Source organism: Kogia breviceps, chromosome 11 (genome assembly GCF_026419965.1).
Source record: "Kogia breviceps isolate mKogBre1 chromosome 11, mKogBre1 haplotype 1, whole genome shotgun sequence".
Lineage (NCBI taxonomy): Eukaryota > Metazoa > Chordata > Mammalia > Artiodactyla > Physeteridae > Kogia > Kogia breviceps.
Genome location: NC_081320.1, coordinates 49,881,277 through 49,900,444, shown reverse-complemented (window position 1 = coordinate 49,900,444; position 19,168 = coordinate 49,881,277). Strand labels below are relative to the sequence as shown.

Here is a 19,168-nt window from a genome sequence, read left to right as displayed (position 1 = left end):
GAATCGGAACAAAATTACAATTTATGTGATCTGTATTTTGGTATCATTGGATGGAAAAATGGATACCAGTGTTCAGTTAAAATTGTGAGAAGTTAATTGATCAACCTTATATCCTGCATGCCTTTTCCAAAGAGCCAGTTCTAACAGAACTGTGCTACTCTGACAGCTATGATAGAGGTTTCCCAGAATAGGCAGGTGTTTGCTTTTCTACTTATAAATCAATAGATTATCCTTTTCATTTTCAAATTTCAATTTATACTTACTGTTTTGAGGTTACCTGTTTTTTGCTCCTTCTTGTTCTTTTGGTGAAGATTAATTGTCACTTAAAAGAAGTAGAGAAGTACATCGGTGAGTAAATGTAGAGGACCAGTTGGAATTCCCACAGGCCAAATGGTGATTACGTGATACGGCTGGGAGATGGGGAGTTTACTTGTATTCCTTTAAGTGTGGTTCCTATTAGCTTTTTTTCCTCTTTAGTTTTAAATTGGGGTGTAAAAAAGTCTCTGCTGTACTCCATGTTTTAAAGGTATAAGAATTTCACTGAAAGGTATTTTAAAAGTACAATATATGTCTGTTTTTATTAAATATTAAGCATTCTGCTAGTTATAACAATGACTTCTATTCTCCTAGCACACTAAAAAAGACCTTGATGGATTTCGGAAGCTATTTCATAGATTTTTACAAGAAAAGGGACCTTCTGTGGATTGGGGAAAAATCCAGAGACCTCCAGAAGATTCGGTAAGTTTTGGATAAAATGTAGGAAAATTTAAGGTAATTTCAGACACTGGTTTAACTTTTGGGGGTGGGATACTACTATAGGGTACCTATAGGAACCATCAGTTCAGACATTGAAACTACAGAGATAGCCTGCTACTACTTTCCTTTCTTTTAGACCCATCCTGCAGAGCACTTATGAAAGTCTAATCTCTCTATAACACTACCTCATAGATTAGCATCCTTGAATATGAGGCAGTTCTTTTGTTCAAACACATGGTAAGAGCTTCATTATGTTTCCTTCCTTCTATCTCCAAACCATCTGATTTCTCATTGCCTATAGGGTCATGTACAGTCATTGTCAGCTACTTAAAGCTCTCCCTATGCTTTCAACCCATCTTTCTAGCTGTATTTCCCTTGCCTGCCTTTCTTGAACCAACCCAGCATTCCCTTCACACGCATAGTATTTCCCTGCATCTAGACTTCTGTGTATGTTTCCTTGGAATGCTACGGGCTCTTCACCTATCAAAATCCTGCTCATTCTTTGAAGCTCAGTCTAAATGCCTCCACCTCTGTTGTCAGCTCCTAGCAGAAATCTGCACTGAAGAGGTGTAATGCGGTAGTATCGGAGGTTCAAATCCTAGCTTTACTGCTTTTGATCTTTGTGTAAAATGAGAATGATACCAAGTGCTTTCTGTACTTTACAGGGTTGTTATGAGACTCTCTTAAGAAACATATGGAACATGGTAAACCATGAAACATTTTGCAGATGTTCGTGGTTATTTCTATCATGCTGTCATAGTAAGCCAGCCTAATTAGTAGCAGTTGTTTGTATGCATGTGTTGTCTTCATACTAGTCTGAGGCCAGGAGACCTGTATCCTGAGTTGAATGATTGATCTAAATTAAGGTTTCAGGGACAGGTTTGGTTAACACAGTGACCTTTCTTTCCTTTCCTGTCAGCAGTTTTGACCACTGCTGCTTGTGGCATTTTTCACTGAAGGTAGAAAAGGCTTGATGGAGTGGAATAATTGTATGTAGATAGTTTATCTCTTATGTATCTGTAATCTTAAATAATCTAATATTGGTTTAAAAACAGGGCTGTTTTAAGCAGGAGTTTGGCAAACTACTGTCTGGGGGCTGCACCACTGCTTGTGTTTTGTAAAGTTTTATTGGGACATAACTGCATGCATTCATTTGTATACCATATCTGGTGGCTTAAGCTAATGGGGTCCCTCATATTTCTTCTAATGAGAGAATCTTAAATGTAGTTCCTGGTGAAGAGTACTTTTTTTTCCTATATGTGAAAATTGTCATTCAGTTATAAAACTTTTAAAAATTATAAATTAAATGCTTATGGTAAAAAAAAGAAAGCAAAAAAAAAAAAATCTCACCTAAGGGTTCACCTTAAGGAGTCTCTCTTTTTTTGGGTGTGTGGTACGCAGGCCTCTCACTGTTGTGGCCTCTCCCATTGCGGAGCACAGGCTCCGGACGCGCAGGCTCAGCGGCCATGGCTCACGGGCCCAGCCGCTCCGCGGCATGTGGGATCCTCCCAGACCGGGGCACGAACCCGCGTTCCCTGCACCGGCAGGCGGACTCTCAACCACTGCGCCACCAGGGAAGCCCTGAGTCTCTCATTTTTGATGTTGAAGTTAAAATTCCTCTTGTAGTGCTTGCCAATTACAGTGTGCATATATATATATATATATATATATATATATATATATATATATATATATATATTTCTTTAGGGTCTTCTATTTTAGTCTCTTATTTTCTTTGCTCTAGTGATGTACTGTGATTTATTTTTCTGCTTTTAAGTGGTAGAATTAATCATATTTTCTCCTGAAAATTTATTTAGAGCAATCTTCTGGATAGGTATATAATTTTAAAGAGGAACTAGTTGTAAATTCAGTCAGATTAAAAAAAGAATGTTTGGGAGTAGGCCTAAAATTATAATAAAAAATTTATGCATTATGTATTTTCCCACTTTAAATACTTAATATTTTTGCTAGGAATTTATTCCTAGTTGAAATGACTTTCATTTTCTGATTAATGACAGACCTGGGGATAAAGGTGTGGTTTTCTTCTTAATTCTTGCAGACTTGGGAGTTTTTTTTTCTCATTACACAAACTTAACCTTTTGATGATAGAACCTACCTTGAAGGAAGGCACAAAAATTTATTACTTTCAGTATATTTTATGATTCAGAATTCTGCTTTGCCAATGGAGAAATCTGCCTTTGTGTATTTTGAGAGAAGATTATGACACATAGTAGGGTTTCTTGGTGTGGGGATTGGAGTGGGGGGGGGAGCAAGTAGAGGGATCAGAACCACCTAGGGATTTTTCCAATTCGGTGCCACCATTCCAAACAAGGTCTTGACAAATCCTTTCAGGAGGCTGTGCCCCTGCAGTGAGCTGTAGTTACTGATAAGAATGCTGAATTGATATAGAAAAAAAGAGAAATAGAATATAGAATTTTGGATGTAATATGATTTTATGAAGTCTTTTCTCTTTCTGTTTATAAAAATGTAAGTCTCCATTAAAAATATGTCTTTATTTTAAAGCCTAGGTTGTGAGCATCTTTTAAAAAATGTTCTTATAATTCTATGTGCCCTTTATGTTGAGTGTTTTGAAATGCAGAGGGAAAAAATAAGTTTGCTCTTTTAACTATGTTATGAGCTTCTTGAGGGCTCAAATGTGTCTTATATACTCTGTAAGTTAACTATTACCTTTGGCAAGTAGTTCTGAGAATACAAATTATAGGTTAATATTCATTAACCTTGCTTCCCCTACACTCCTCCAGCTCCCTCCCTCTCCCCCCCACCCCCAGGCTTTTTACTCTCTGGTCATAGAGGTTATATAGAGGTCAATTTTCCTTTCAAAACATAACATTATTTAGTGAACATAGGGGGGTTTTTTTTAAGCATTTTTAAAAATTAATTTATTTGGTTTTGGCTGCGTTGGGTCTTCCTTGCTGTGTGTGGGCTTTCTCCAGTTGTGGCAACTGGGGGCTACTCTTCGTTGCAGTGCGTGGGGTTGTCATTGTGGCGGCTTCTCTTGTTGCGGAGCACGGGCTCTAGGTGTGCGGGCTTCAGTAGTTGCGGCACGCGGCTCAGTAGTTTTGGCTCGAGGGCTCTAGAGCACAGGCTCAGTAGTTGTGGCACATGGGCTTAGTTGCTCTGCGGCATGTGGGATCTTCCCAGACCAGGGCTTGAACCCGTGTCCCCTGTGTTGGCAAGCAGATTCTTAACCACTGCGCTACCAGGGAAGCCCAAACATAGGTTTTTATTTTTTAAATGCAGGTGATACTGTACCCTCTTAACTAAAAAGAAATTATTGTCAGAGAGTAGCCATTTAGAGTGACATTTCTCATGTCATCCTTGCATATAAACATTGTTATAACAGAGGATCTATATTTTTGTGTAGGAGTTGGCCACCTTGTTTTGTATGTAAAGTTTTATCTGAACACAACCACACTTACTCATTTACATATTGTCTATAGCTGTTACAATGCTGTGATACTACAATGGCAGAGTTGAATATTTGTGATGAAGACCATACAGCTTACAAAACCCAAAATACTTCCTTTCTGGACCTTTATGGAAAAAGTTCGTTGACCCCATTTTAGTGTATTTATTTTTCGAAGATCTTCAGTAGTTTACTTCTTTGGTCCCCAGAAAACTGACCTCAAATGCCTTTTTCAATTCAGATGATTACATTTTAGGTAAGACTATTTTTTCATAAATACTAGATTGGAGGATATACTTACAGAGAGACATTGAAATTTTATGTTGTCAAGTTTTACTTACTCATTCTTGCCTACTGTGTTGAATATTTCATTTTAGCTCTGTCAGTGAGCACATATATATATATTTTTTATTGAGGTATAGTTAACATACAACATTTTATTACTTTCAGATGTACAACATAGTGATTTAATTCAACATTTGTATGCATTACTAAATGATCAACACTGTAAGTCTAGTTACCATCTGTCACCATACAGAGTTAATACAATGTTATTGACTGTACTTTCCATGTTTTACTTTACATCCCCATGACTTATTTATTTTATAACTGAAAGTTTGTGCTTCTGAATACCCATCACTCATTTCACTTCCTCCTCCCCTTTGGCAACCACCAGTCTGTTCTCTGACATACGTGTTTTTTTTGAAAAGCCTATTGAGCCCATATTTTATTGAATTATGCTTAGAAGAATGCAATTTATGGATTATGCCATGGATAATGCTTTGCCCCCATTTTGTGAGTGTTAATCTTGATTATTATATTCATTTAGTTATCTTGATATTTAGCTACTTAAGGAAAGTTTCAAAAAAATGTATTAAGGTTGATGTTTTCGACTAGCAAGGAGGGACCAGTCAGCATGTACAGCTTCATTGGACCATTGCTTTCTAGAGAGGCCATAAGAGTGTCTTGTTTCTCGCCAAGCTTAATGTTTGAGCTTAACTGTTGAGGATGGAGAGGGATAGGAAATAGATAAAAGAGATGGGAAGATACAGAACCTACTCAAGAAGGTACTGGGACTGACGGGTTCTTTTGAGCCCTAACTTAAAACCTGTTATCACCTGGTTGGCCGTGACCTCTGGTGACAGTAAAATACATTATCATTTATATGAATAATATTCTCTAAAGAAGGCTTTTTCATTTAGATAGGAACACAAAGTCCCTGGTTGATTTATGATTGTCATTGTTCTTGTTTTAAAGTCCTCAAAAGGGTGAGGGTGTATTTGTGAATGGGGAGGAGTTATATAGGGTCAACTCTTTTCGTTTGTTTGATTGAGACAGAGAATTGGCATGAAAAATATCGTATCAATGTGGTATTTAGCTTCAACAGATTTTTTTTGTTTTGCTCCACGAAATAACTGAGAGCTTTTCTTAGTCTTATCAGTACAAAAACATTAAAATGTGTTTAAATATAATAATAAAGCATTCTGAGAAAGTTACGGTGTACGTGTACAGAGTAAAAATACAGATTTTAAAAATTTGTTTTTTGGAAGGTGAATCATAATATATTGTGCAGCTAATGTTTGCGCATCTTTTTGAAAGACTTACTGGAGGCAGTTTGGCCAAGGATCTGCCGTGGTATGACACAGGACGGTTTGCTTTGAGCATGATGAAGATTTCCCAACTGTAGTCAGCAGCTAATGGCAAAGCCATTAGAGAGACTTGTTTTGTGTGTGTGTAGAGATAACATTAGATCCTGTAAGGAAGATGTGGTACATATATACAATGGAATATTACTCAGCCATAAAAGGAATGAAATTGGGTCATTTGTAGAGATATGGATGGACCTAGAGACTGTCATACAGAATGAAGTAAGTCAGAAAGAGAAAAACAAATATCGTATATTAACACATATATGTGGAATCTAGAAAAATGGTACAGATGAACCGGTTTGCAAGGCAGAAATAGAGACACAGACGTAGAGAACAAACGTATGGACACCAAGGGGGGAAAGCAGGGTGGGGGGTGATGGTGGTGGTGGGATGAAATGGGAGATTGGGATTGACATATATACACTAATATGTATAAAATGGATAACTAATAAGAAGCTGCTGTATAAAAAATAAAATAAAATAAAATACAAAAAAAATTTTTTTAAAAAGATAACATTAGATCCTGAATGTAAAAGTATTCCACGAAAAGGAAATAAGTAGTAGCATTTCAAGAAATGGTCCTAGGGACATGGGTGGATACCAGAGAGCCTCATCTTTTCCTTGAAGTAAAATTTTAAAATGGTAATATAGAGAATTACTAATATAATCAAAAATACTAATACTAATTTAGAAAATATTGCTAAAACTTATTCCCTACCTTTTGATTCCATGATGAATTAAAGTCTTTAATTTTCTCCAGGACTACCTTCCTTCACATGCCTTTATATATAGGAAACTTGTTTCAGGAAGGGGATGTGACTAAGGGGGCTGACCACAGACCTATGATTCTTACTTCTGTTCTGGTTACTTATTTATTATTTCACTTTAGAAATAGTAATAGTAAATATGTGGCCACCTTAACATCAATCCCATGGTTGACTCTGAGAGACTCTAGGTAATAGTGTTAGACCAGGGTCTGTAACCACTCCCCCTGTGTCTAGAGTTGGGGATGGTCCAATCCCACAGAATCGAGTTCCTTGGGAAAATTATAGCATGGATACAGGTAGTAGTACCACTCCTCTGAACATTACCATTCCCCCCTCCCCAACCCCCACCATACAGAGAACCTTTTTGGACCTTGGCTCATGTGTTGCAAGGCCTGATATAGATCAATTTATTATTATACTCTCCAAGTGTATATTTTATGTAGGCATTTCGTGTCTTATAATCAGATGAGAAAAATACATCTGTCAAGTTCTCCTATCCCACATCTTCATCTGTGGTACAACTGTCAGGGAATTTCCATTATTTTTATTTAATACAGAGCAACCCTGAACCTGCAAGATTGGTACTGGGAGAATTTTTTTTTTAAAAGAGTGGGTGGCCCATACCTACCTCTAATCCTTTCTGCCCTGTAATTCCTTGGAGACATTTTACTAATTCCTTTTCCTTATTCTAGATCAGATTTGGACAACTGACCCTCTGCTTATCCCATTTTATAGCCAAGATGAAACTGAAATAAGTTTACAGTAGGCATCTGAACCCAGAAGTCTCTTCAGGGATTGTAGGCCCTAGATAGAGTTTTTGAACTTATAGGTAAAACTGTATAAATGTACATTTTTTCAGAGTAGACAGAAGTACTGTTTTAGAATATCATTCAAGAAATGTTTATTGGGTGCTTCCTCTCTGTCAGGAACTAGCTGCATACTGGGACTACAAAAAAATAAGTCTTGGTCCTTCTTCAGCATTTTGGTCTTGAGTTTTAGAGGAAAATGGATCCAGAAACAGCTACCTATGGAATAGTGTGAGAAGCAATCCATAGGGTGCTGTGAAAGCATCTAACTGGCGTGGGAGCTCAGGAAAGACTTCCTGGCATTAAGATAGACTCTTGGGGTAACCTTGAGGCAAGACTTCTCTGAGGATGGAAGGAAAATCAAAGAGAAGAAAGCTTTGAACATAATAGGAGTCTAGAAATAAACAGGTTTATAGCATTTAGCTTGTTCTCTGGTTGTGGAGCGTATGGTAGATGTGTCTGCTTCTCCATGTCTAGAGCCAGAAGAAAGGCCCCGAGAGATCTGGGTGCTGAGTCTCTTTGCCTGACATTGCAGCTCCTGTTGCTGGCTGAAAACCTCAGCCACTGGGTTACACAGGAGAAATGTCAGAAACTACAGTTTCCATTTAAGAGAGACACTAATGGTGGAAGATGGGAACAGAATTTTAAAACCATGCTTCGTTATATACCTCAGTTTGCTTAAATTTTTCAACATTGTAAAACATCAACCCAAATAGTTAAAAGATGCTATTCTTAAAAGCAAAAATAAACAAATGGGACCTAGTTAAACTTAAGAGCTTTTGCACAGCAAAGGAAACCATCAACAAAACAAAAAGACAACCTACAGAATGGGAGAAAGTAGTTGCAAATAGTGTGACCGACAAGGGATTAATCTCCAAAATATACAAACAGCTCATATGGCTCTATATCAAAAAAACAAACGACCCAATCAAAAAATGAGCAGAAGACCTAAATAGACATTTCTCCAAAGAAGACATACAGATAACCAACAGGCACATGAAAAGCTGCTCAACGTTGCTAATTATTAGAGAAATGTAAATCAAAACTACATTTGAGGTATAACCTCACTCTGGTCAGAATGACCATCATCAAAAAGTCTACAAATAATAAATGCTGCAGAGGGTGTAAAGAAAGAGAACCCTCCTACATTGTTGGTGGGAATGTAATTTGGTGCAGCCACTATGGAAAACAGCATGGAGTTTCCTTAAAAAACTAAAAATAGAGTTACCATATGATCCAGCAGTCCCATTCCTGGACATATATCCAGAGAAAACTTTAATTTGAAAAGATAACATGCACCCCAACGTTCATAGCAGCACTATTCACAATAGCCAAGACATGGAAACAGCCTTAGTGTCCATCAACAGAGGAATGGATAAAGAAGATGTGGTGTACACACACACACACACACACACACACACACACACACACACACGAATATTACTCAGCCATAAAAAAAGAATGAAGTAATGCCATTTGCAGCAACATGAATGGACCTAGAGATTATCATACTAAGTGAAGTAAGTCAGACAGAGAAAGGCAGATATCATACGATATCACTTATATGTGGGATCTAAAACAATACAAAGGCACTTATTTACAAAACAGAAATAGATTCACAGACATAGAGAACAAACATGGTTACCAAAGGGGAAAAGATGGGAGAGAGGGATAAATTAGGAGTTTGGGATTAACAGATACACACTACTATATGTAAAATAGGTAAAAACAAAGTCCTGCTGTAATATTGCAGGGAACTATATTCAATACCTTGTAATAACCTTTAATGGAAAATCTGAAAAAGTGCATGCGTGTATATATATGTGTGTGTGTGTGTATATATATATATATATATATATATATATATGTGATTGAATCACTTTGCTGTACACCTGAAACCAATACAACATTGTAAATCAACTATACTTCAATTAAAAAAAAATAAGTTCAAGGTAAAAAAAGATGCTTATTCTTGTTTTTGTTTCTTTGCTTGTGATAAACTTTATAAGGTTAATCAGCATTTTAGCTGTTAATAGCTTTTGAAAAAAATGTTAGGTTGATTAAGTTATAATTTACATACAGTAAAATTTATTCTTTTTAGTGTAAGTTTTCAGAATTTAGAAATGCATACAGCCGTGTAACTACCATCATAATCAAGATATAGAACTTTTCCATTATCCCCAACAGTTTCCTTGTGCAGCTTTAAAACATGCTTCTTCTTAAACCCTTGTAGGGCTTGATTCACACTTTACTTCTTTCCTTAAACACACAAGCTAAGCAAATACGTATCTTTCTAAAGTATTGCCTTTTCCTTCATTCAGAGTTCTCCAAAGAAGAGGTCAGTCTAGCCTCCACCCTCAGTTTTTTTTCTTTTTAACATCTTTATTGGAGTATAATTGCTTTACAATGTTGTGTTAGTTTCTGCTGTATAATAAAGTGAATCAGCTATATGTATACATATATCCCCATATCTCCTCCTCAGTTTTATATCTGGCCTTTCTTTTAGCCTTTGTTTTCCTATACCTGCTCTTTAATCTTTTGTAAAACTTTTTTTTAATAGCCTCTGGCCTTTCCTCCCTGCCCCACCTTCATTTCTTCAGGGCTGCTCCAACAGTGTGAATTATATAATAAAACTAACAATGTACACTGCTTTAATCACTTTAATCACACTGCTATTTAGTACCTTAGAGTTTAAAGCTAGTATGCAGCATAAATCGGATTTGATGTTAGAGGCGTCAGTGTTATTTTTTAGGAAATTTAGGATTGTCACAGTTATTTTGAAGCATCTTTTGTCCACAGTTAGACTAACAGGAGGGTTGACTTATAGGGGAAATGTACCGTGATTTTAGTGAAGAGCTAGTCCTAGTCACATAAGCAGATTGGCTTTTGGACTTAACCATCTCTTCTGTTAGAATTCCTTTCCAACTCTCTGGTCATCTCCCTTTGTCCTTTCTAATCCATACTGAAGTGGAATGTTCTTTGAAAACCACCACCCTAACTGATAAGGATATGGGCCAAATGTCTCACAGGGTTGACTGATTTTATGATTTTAGCTCACTTCTATAAAGGGGTGATGAACATATACCTGTTTGTAGTATTTGAATTTTTTTTAACCATCTGTATATATTACTTTTGCCTTTAACAGTTAAAAAATATCTGAAAGTCTTTGAACTTCCTAGAGTGTCTATTTAAAAAATCTCAATTACAGTCAGGGTTAGGGAGCAGTTGGCACGTCTCTTCAGTTACCTCCTACTTTGTAGGATAATTTGCCATCTGTAATCACTCTGTTTCTTGTTTTTGTCATTTAGGTTTTCTGTCAGTTCTTTTATTGTCATCTCTTCTCTAGTTTATCAGGTTTAAAGTATACAGTTGTAGTAAGACATGACTTTAAATCTCTTCAGCATTTTGGAAGTTGCTACGATTTATTTATTTATTTATTTATTTTATTATTATTATTATGTTTTTGGCTGCATTTGGTCTTAGTTGCAGGATCTTTGTTGAGGCATGCAGGCTTCTCTCTAGTTGTGGTGTGCTGGTTTTCTCTCTCTAGTTGTGATGTGCAGGCTCCAGAGCGCGTGGGCTCTGTAGATTGCGGCACGTGGGCTCCAGGGCTTGTGGGCTCTGTAGTTTGTGGCACACGGGCTCTCTCCTTGAGGCGCACAAGCTCAGTAGTTGTGGCACAAGGGCTTAGTTGCCCCACGGCATGTGGGATCTTAGTTCCCTGACCAGGGATCGAACCCCGCATCCCCTGCATTGGAAGGCAGATTCTTTACCACTGGACCACCAAAGAAGTCCTGGAAGTTGCTACAAGTTTTAATGGGAGGGCAGTAAGTATGGGACTTTGAGAGGCAAAAATATTACGGGTAAGAAACAAAATGCTATAGGTAGGTAAACACATGAGAATTGAATAAGTTAACAATTTACCATATGTGTTTAAATAAGCTTTTAATTTTAGAATAGCTCAATTTTTAGAAAAGTTGCAGAGATTCACTGTGTTTTAAACTAGAAACATTATCAAGCTATCTAAACTGATTTTTGTTACCCGTATTCATTTTTAAACTTCCTGCTGAGTCAAAGGAAGCACAAAATAATTGCTAAAAATGCTTATGGAATGTTTCTTCCATGCTCAGAAAAACAAACATAAGATAGCTGAGAAGAAACATAGAAATGCCAGAGGGGTACCTATGACTAGAGTAAATATGGAAAAAGGTGGAAGTAAGCCATTAAACAAAGATTTCTTTTTATAGAAAGGCTTGTGAAAGACAAGTGTCTTCATTGTATATAGCCCTAAAGCCCTTGGGAGATTGGAAAGTTTTCTATTATTTCAAAAGAGCATGAAACAGACACTATTCCAAAATTTTTTGTTTTTCAATGAAGCAAAGCATTAAGGACTTTTCATTTAAAAATTTCATAAAAACCTGTGTATGCGCATCTCTGTATTCTGTAGTTAATGCTTATTTTCATTGTTGGGGTGCTTATGTCAGATGTACTGAATCCTTTATTATCTCATTTAATATTCACAACAGACCTGAAAGATAGGTGCTATCATTATGCTCATTTTAAAAAGAGGAAACTGAAGTTCAGAGTTAGTAAGTCATCTAAAAGGAAGAGCCCTGGTATGAACCAGGTGGCAGGCTGCAAAGACCTGTTTCTTTCATATCCTTTAGTAACAATAATGGAGCTCTTCAAGGTGTACAGCCCTATTTTCATCTCTAGTGCACAGTGGGGCCTACTTTATGTGCTTATCAGCAACAGTAATAAGAGCAATGACAGCAGACATTTATTCTGCGCTGATGTGCCAAGCATGTTCTCAGCTTTCATGTGCATTTCCTTAAATGATCGTCAGATGACTCTAGGAGCTTACTGTTATCTCTGTTTCACAACTGAAAGCTCTGAGACTGAGTGGTTTACTTAACTGTTAAGTAAGTGGCAGAACCAGAATTTAGGCCCAGATCTGCCTAAGCCCAGGCTCTTAACCACTCTGGTATGTTATAGAACAATCACCAGTTGCCATCCATGTTTGAAAGGAACTTGAAAGTCTTTAAAGTGTGGCTTTTCCATCATTTCTCCACCTTTCCTTCAGAAGAACTGTTGAGTAGGCTCGACTCCTTCCCTTAGAGCTTCAGATATCCTCACTTGACTTGGAAGTTCTAACAGCAACACATTTAACAAATACTTATTAAATGGGTGCTGTGGGGTAATAAGCATTTATCTAGGCATCAGAATACAAGTGAACATGATAGACAAGGGCCTAACACTCAGTGGAGCTTCATTCTGGTAGAAGAGAGAAAACATAAATGTGTAAAGAAATAAGCTTATTTTAAAAGACTCATTTCCCATCGCTGCTGTGCTGGCCCAGGTTTACCTCAGCTGTCACATCTCTCTCCCTGGCTGAAGACAAGGGTCTCCTTTACTCATTACTTTTACTCTACAAATTTATCAAATATCCACTATTTTAATTATTGGGAATGCAAAAATAAAGACAGTCACTGCTCTTAAACACGTTACAACTTTGTGCAATGCTTCCCAACCTTTCCCACGTAATGACATACACAGAAAATGAATAGGGTAAATACAAGAGGCTGTTTAAAGCTGGGAGGAGGGCTTTGGCTGCCTCAGGGTCTGTGTAGCTTGCCTGGAGGGCTAAAGGAATCAACAACACAAGCATGCAATAGCAAACCAATTTTGAATTTTTGGTTTAGTGGGGAGATGTTTACTCAAAGTTACATTTATAGTACAATGGGATAATAGCTATGAAGGTAGTTTCCAGCCGGTTCACTAACGCACTTCCATCCTAGAGCGATTAACTGGTGTTCTCCGTTTTCTTTGAATGCTTGGGTCTACTCTTAATCATCCTAAGTTCTTCTCTTACTAAGTGGAGTGGTTTGTTCACCAAAACTTTATAGTGTTTGTTCCCAAACCTGTTCATACTAGTTATAGTTTTGTAATGACATAATGAAATTAAATTTTATGAGTGAAATGGGCTTAAACAAATTTATTTCCATGAAAATTGAGTTGAATGTTTTGAGAAAGTTGGATAAAGATGAGTAGCCAAAAAGAAAAAAGTATTGTTAAATTAGGTGAGGGCGAGATAAGTATTAATCTTCTGTACACAGATTGTTTCACAGTTGACTAAGATCTTGGTCCACTTGAAGAAACAAAACTGGAAATCACAGATGGTATCTTATTGGTGTGGTTTACATAAGTTGACAGAGCTCTGGCTAAGAGATCCATACCATACCAAAGGAAAAGATCTCTGAACAATTCTACTGTTATTTGTAAACAGTTGAAATAGTTTATGTATCTAAAACTTTTTCATTGTTCTGTTTGAACTTGTTTTTTAAATCTGTCTACCTACCTACAACGTTTTAGATAAGTGGGTTTCTGGTACATGTAGCAAGTGTAGCAGGAAAGAGCAATTGGGGAGTTGGAAAGTCCTAAGCAAGTTAGGGATGAAGAGGTGACATTAGAACTGACTCTACACAAGGTAAGTACGGACCATGTCTGCAGTTCATTGTCGATTTGGAGGGATCCGTTTGGCTGAACTAAGAAGATGCTGGAAAATATAGGAGATGAGAGGTTATATAGCTGGCTTTATGTAGCAGGCTAGTTGGAATGTGTTTTTAGGGGGTAAGTGAGGAGTGGCTCTCTCACTCTGAACTACATAGGAAATTCCGATTTCTTATAGTTCTTGGTTCTCACTGAAGAAATGGCTACTTTTAATTTTTCCTGTTTTGTTTTTCTTTTTTCAACACCCTTTATCAGGGCTAGCTGACTTCCTTGCAGTTTAGCTTCTATACATTAATGATGTGTATTGAGTAATTTTTTATAGTTTAAAATCTCTAATCTCATGATATTGAGCTATAATATTCTTAATCATATACTTATTCAACAGGTATGTGAGAAATTACCTCATGCTCAGTGTCAATCATTAATATATTCCACCATTACAAAACCACCTCCCTATGTATACTGAATTCATTCTGCCTTCAGTGTACTTAACAGGTTTTTTTTTTTCCAGTTTACCTGTAATGCCAGTGAGGTCAAGAATACAGACTCCAGAGTTTTAAATCCCAGCTTCATTACTTCTTAGCCATGTAACATTCAGCAGGTTATTTAACTGCTTTAAGCCCAGTCTCCTCACTCATAAAAAGTAGACATAATAAAAGTAAGATTTTAATGAGTGTTATTGAGAATGCATGTAAAGCATTTACTATGTGCCAGGCACTCTGATAAAGACTCAGTAAGGGCTTCCCTGGTGGCGCAGTGGTTGAGAATCCGCCTGCCGATGCAGGAGACACGGGTTCGTGCCCTGGTCCGGGAAGATCCCACATGCCGCGGAGCAACTAAGCCCGTGAGCCATGGCCGCTAGGCCTGCGCGTCCGGAGCCTGTGCTCCGCAACGGGAGAGGCCACAACAGTGAGAGGCCCGCATACCACAAAAAAAAAAAAAAAAAAAAAAAAAAAAAAAAAAAAAGACTCAGTAAATGTTTACTATTGTTATACATTCAACAAATATTTACTAAGTACCTCTTAGATGTCAGGTGCTATCCTGGACACAGTGAAAACAACAGAATTGTATTAAGGTTACAGATGGTATTTCTTTTTTAAGTTCTGTAACTTTTCTTATTTAAATATTCTTTGTCTTTGGTTATGAATATATATTTGTTATCAGTATATTTAATTTGATATCTGTTTCATTTATGGTCATGAATACTTTAATTCTTTCTATGTGTCTTATTTTTTGCAAAATATTCCATCAAATAGGTGAGCCATAATTTACATCCCTGTAATTTTCTTGTATCAAATATGTTGGTAGTTTGCAATTTTTGTTGTAATAGATAAAGCTTATCGCTAGTGATTTTTCCTGATTGCAGAGATAAATTCTCGGAAATTCTTTAACTTTCTGGATTACAGGAAGTCTGTGCTCCTTAGTAGCTGTAAGGCCAGTGAGGATAAGCAACATAATGTTCTCTGTTATGAAAATGATTAGCTGTACTATTCTGTTTTATGAGCTTTATTGAAGATCCACGTAGTGAAAGCCCCAGGGTGGTGTATGTAGATTGTCTTTAACCAGCAACTCCATCCATGTTTATAGATTTTTTTGTCTACTAAACTCAAGATAGATGTGAAGTCTTGGCCTTGTTTCAGAGGACTATCATAGCTATGAAAAGAATTGGGCACCCATTCTCATTTTATGTGGACATTTAGGTATTTAAAGGATTTGTGTGTTCGTTGTAGGTTGTAAGGTTTAGTGAGCAGGGGAAGTTCTGCAGAGCGTTCTTGGCATTGGATTGTTAAAGCTTAGGTGAAATTGTAGGAAGGTTGGTGGATGACCATTTAAGATTCTTTGATTATCTATCATTGGGTGTGGCAGAAGTTGGGAATTCAAATGTTTTTTCTTAATTTTTTGATGGTAGGAAATAAGATAATGAATCTAACTCATCACTTGAAGGAAATATAGTAGTAAAAACAGTTGACAGAAGTGTGAGAGTTGGGAGTTTGTACAAGTGTATCAGTGTGTGTTACTTCTGGAAAGTCTCCTGTAGTTGGGCATATAGGTTGACTCTTATTTTTTTTCCTGTTATATAAACCCTGTAATGAATATACTTATATATAAATCCTTGCATCTCAGAATTATTTCTAAGAATAAATATTCAGAAATGGTGTTGTGTTCGGAGGATATAAAGTTTTTAAAGTTTCTTATTAAACATTTCAAATTCCTTTCCAGAAAGTATACCAGTTTGCACTCCTATTCACATTAATTTATTGGATCAACAGCTATATTTTGAGTGCCAGCTGTATATTAGTAGAGAACCGTACTGATAAAGCCCTACGCTCATCTAGTTTTTAGTTTATAATCTAGTGGAGGCCTGGACAGTAAAAGATACGTAATGTAATTTCAAGTAGTGATAAGTGACATGAAAAAAACAAAGGTAAGTATATAGGGAATGAGGGAGTAGAGGTAATATTTTAGAGAGGGTAGGCAGAGAAAGGAAAGGCCTCTCTGAATTAGCATTGAGTAGAGACCTACAGTCTATTTTATTGTCAGTCTGGCTACATTTATTAAAGCATTGAGTATTATTGTTTTAAAAAATATTTGCCAATTGAGATGAAAAATATTTTAAAATTTTTATTTGATTATTAGGTTGAATTTTTTCTTTGGCTTATTTGCGTTCTGTTGTTCGTATTAATTTAATATGGAACCATCCTTTTATTTGTAATAATTGGTTATTGAACTTTGAATTGCTATGATCCTTACCTTTATGTAACAGAAAGGCACAGTATTCAAGTTTGGCTCCCCTGAGAGGGCAATATGAGACTTAAGATGAAAATAAGTGATATTTATGATTCTAGCTCCTGGTAATAGTTCTTTCTGAGATTTTTATTAAGGTCGACTTTAGTAACTGAGGTAGCAGATTGTAGTGGAGGATATTGTGCATGAGTTATTGGGTTGGTGCTAATGAGTATAATTGTTTAGAAAGCAGTGTTGTTGCCAAGATTTCTGACTTTTTCTTTGAAAGGACCTGTTTACTTCCTCTTACAAATTTTTGCTTTTGGACATGTGTGGACTCAGTGTATGAATAGGACAGTTGATTTCCTCCACTACTGGAAAAATTACCCTGTTTTCCTGTATGTAAGGTCTAGTTGACATATAATGTAGAATAATTAAAATTAATTTTTAAAAAAACAAAGATGTGGGAGTTAATATCAATAGCTGGCAAAATTAAAATATGTACTTGATTTGATAGTTTGTCTTGTGTTCTTATAATTTCTTAAGTGAAAGAAGATGAAAGAACTTTCTTAGGAAATGCACTTTTCCAGGCTTAGCTTATAATGTTTAGTATGTGATTGTTCTGTTTGTTTCCTATCACAGAGGGATCATTTTATAATTACTACACTAATATTATGGCCTGTAAAAATGATTTTTTATGCAGCGCAAAGTCTTAGATTTAGGTTTTCTTTATCAGGATTGTATATAATGTTGGCTAATTCAGTACTTTTTTTAAAAATTAAAATAATGGTGTTTGTAATCAGTTTTCTAATTAGTGATGACACCACTTTTGTTTGAAACTTAGTATTTAATAAGACAAGAAATAAGTTCCAGAGAATGGATTTCATTTATTAATAGCTGTTTGTTCCATTCATTTATTCACTTATTTACTCAACAAATATGTGAGTGCCGCTAATGAGCATGACACATAATTAAAGGTGATAGATATGGTAGGGGGAGTACCATATGGCAGTTACTGCCTTCCTGGAGATATGGAGCACTGAACAGACAATTTGGAGACAGTGTAATAATTACTGATAGAAGCTGGTAGTACCTGAAGCAGGAAGTGGGGGCTTTGTCAGACTCCCTCCTGGTCGTATGAGTGTCACGAAAAGTGATTTTGCTATGTGGTTCTCTGACACCTTGACAGGGTGTATATGTGTACCTGCACATACACACCCACACAAAAGACTAACTTTTAAAAAAATTCTTTTAATTGTGGTAAAATACACATAACATAAAATCTACCATCTTGACCGTTTTTAAGTGTACACTTCAGTAGGGTTAAATATATTCCCATTGTTGTGCAACCAATCTCCAGAACTTTTTCATCTTGCAAACCCAAAACTATACCCATTAAACAACAACTCCCATTCCCCTCTCCTCCGAGCTTGTGGCATCCACCATTCTACTTTCTGTCGCTATGAATTTGATCACTCTAGGTACCTCATATGAGTAGATAAAAGACTTTTTTTTTTTTTTTGAGCGGTACGCGGGCCTTTCACTGTTGTGGCCTCTACCGTTGTGGAGCACAGGCTCTGGACGTTCAGGCCCAGCGGCCATGGCTCACGGGCCCAGCCGCTCAGCAGCATGCAGGATCCTCCTGGATCGGGGCACACACCTGTGTCCCCTGCATTGTCAGGTGGACTCTCAACCACTGCGCCACCAGGGAAGCCCGATAAAGACTTTTTAATCTTAGGTTTTCCTTCTACTGTTTTGAAAATTGCTGAGTTCTGCTACCAACTACACATCCTTGGTTTTGCTTTCTTGGATGAATATGCGGGGATACAAAAGCCTGCGGGATTGTTCTGTGGCAGCATTGTTGCCAGCGGAACCACAAGCTTACACGGCCTGAGGGAGCGCCTGCTCTCTGGCCATCCTGAGAAGTCATCAGGCAGCATGGAGCCAGGTTAGGAGGACCAAAGTTTGGAAAGGCAGAGATATTATCAAAACGTGGGTTTTTCTCACCACAGAAGACCGTCTTAAACCAGGGTTTCGCAGACCTTTTCTGTAAAGGGTCAGATGATGAATATTTTAGGCTTTGTAGGCTCTGTAGTCTCTGTCATGATCGCTAACCTCAGCCATGGTAGCATAAAAGCATCCATAGACGATATGTAAATTAACAAGAGTGGCTGTGTTCCAGTAACACTGTGTGAAAACAGGTGGCAGGTCTGACTATCCCACAGGCTATAGTTTGTTGGCCTCTGTCTTAAACTATCCTCAAGCTACACATAACTGGAGAGAGACGGGGTGGAACCCATACCTGGGAGATCACTGAGCTGGTTTGTGACTCGGAGCAGAGAGAGAAATTAAGTTTTATCAAATTTTTTTGCCGTATTTTATCAAATTTGTGCCATTGATTATATAAGTTGTACCTTTTATGTACAACTAAGAAAGAAAAAAAGTGCAACCAATTAATTTTCAGATCCCGTTGGTTGTATGGTGCATCCTGGTTTCAGAAATGTTCAAGTGTGGGGTGGGGTGGAGAGT

General features: G+C 37.0%; 1 protein-coding gene across 6 annotated transcripts in view; it reads left to right on the top strand.

Moving 5' to 3' along the window:
• Positions 1-19,168, top strand: part of UGP2 (UDP-glucose pyrophosphorylase 2) — a 55,829-nt gene that overhangs the window by 16,718 nt on the left and 19,943 nt on the right. For all 6 annotated transcript variants that reach the window (XM_059079600.2, XM_059079603.2, XM_059079601.2 and 3 more), the window contains exon 3: positions 631-738. In XM_059079600.2, the coding sequence (XP_058935583.1) occupies positions 631-738 (108 nt within the window). The remainder of the gene's footprint in view (positions 1-630; positions 739-19,168) is intronic.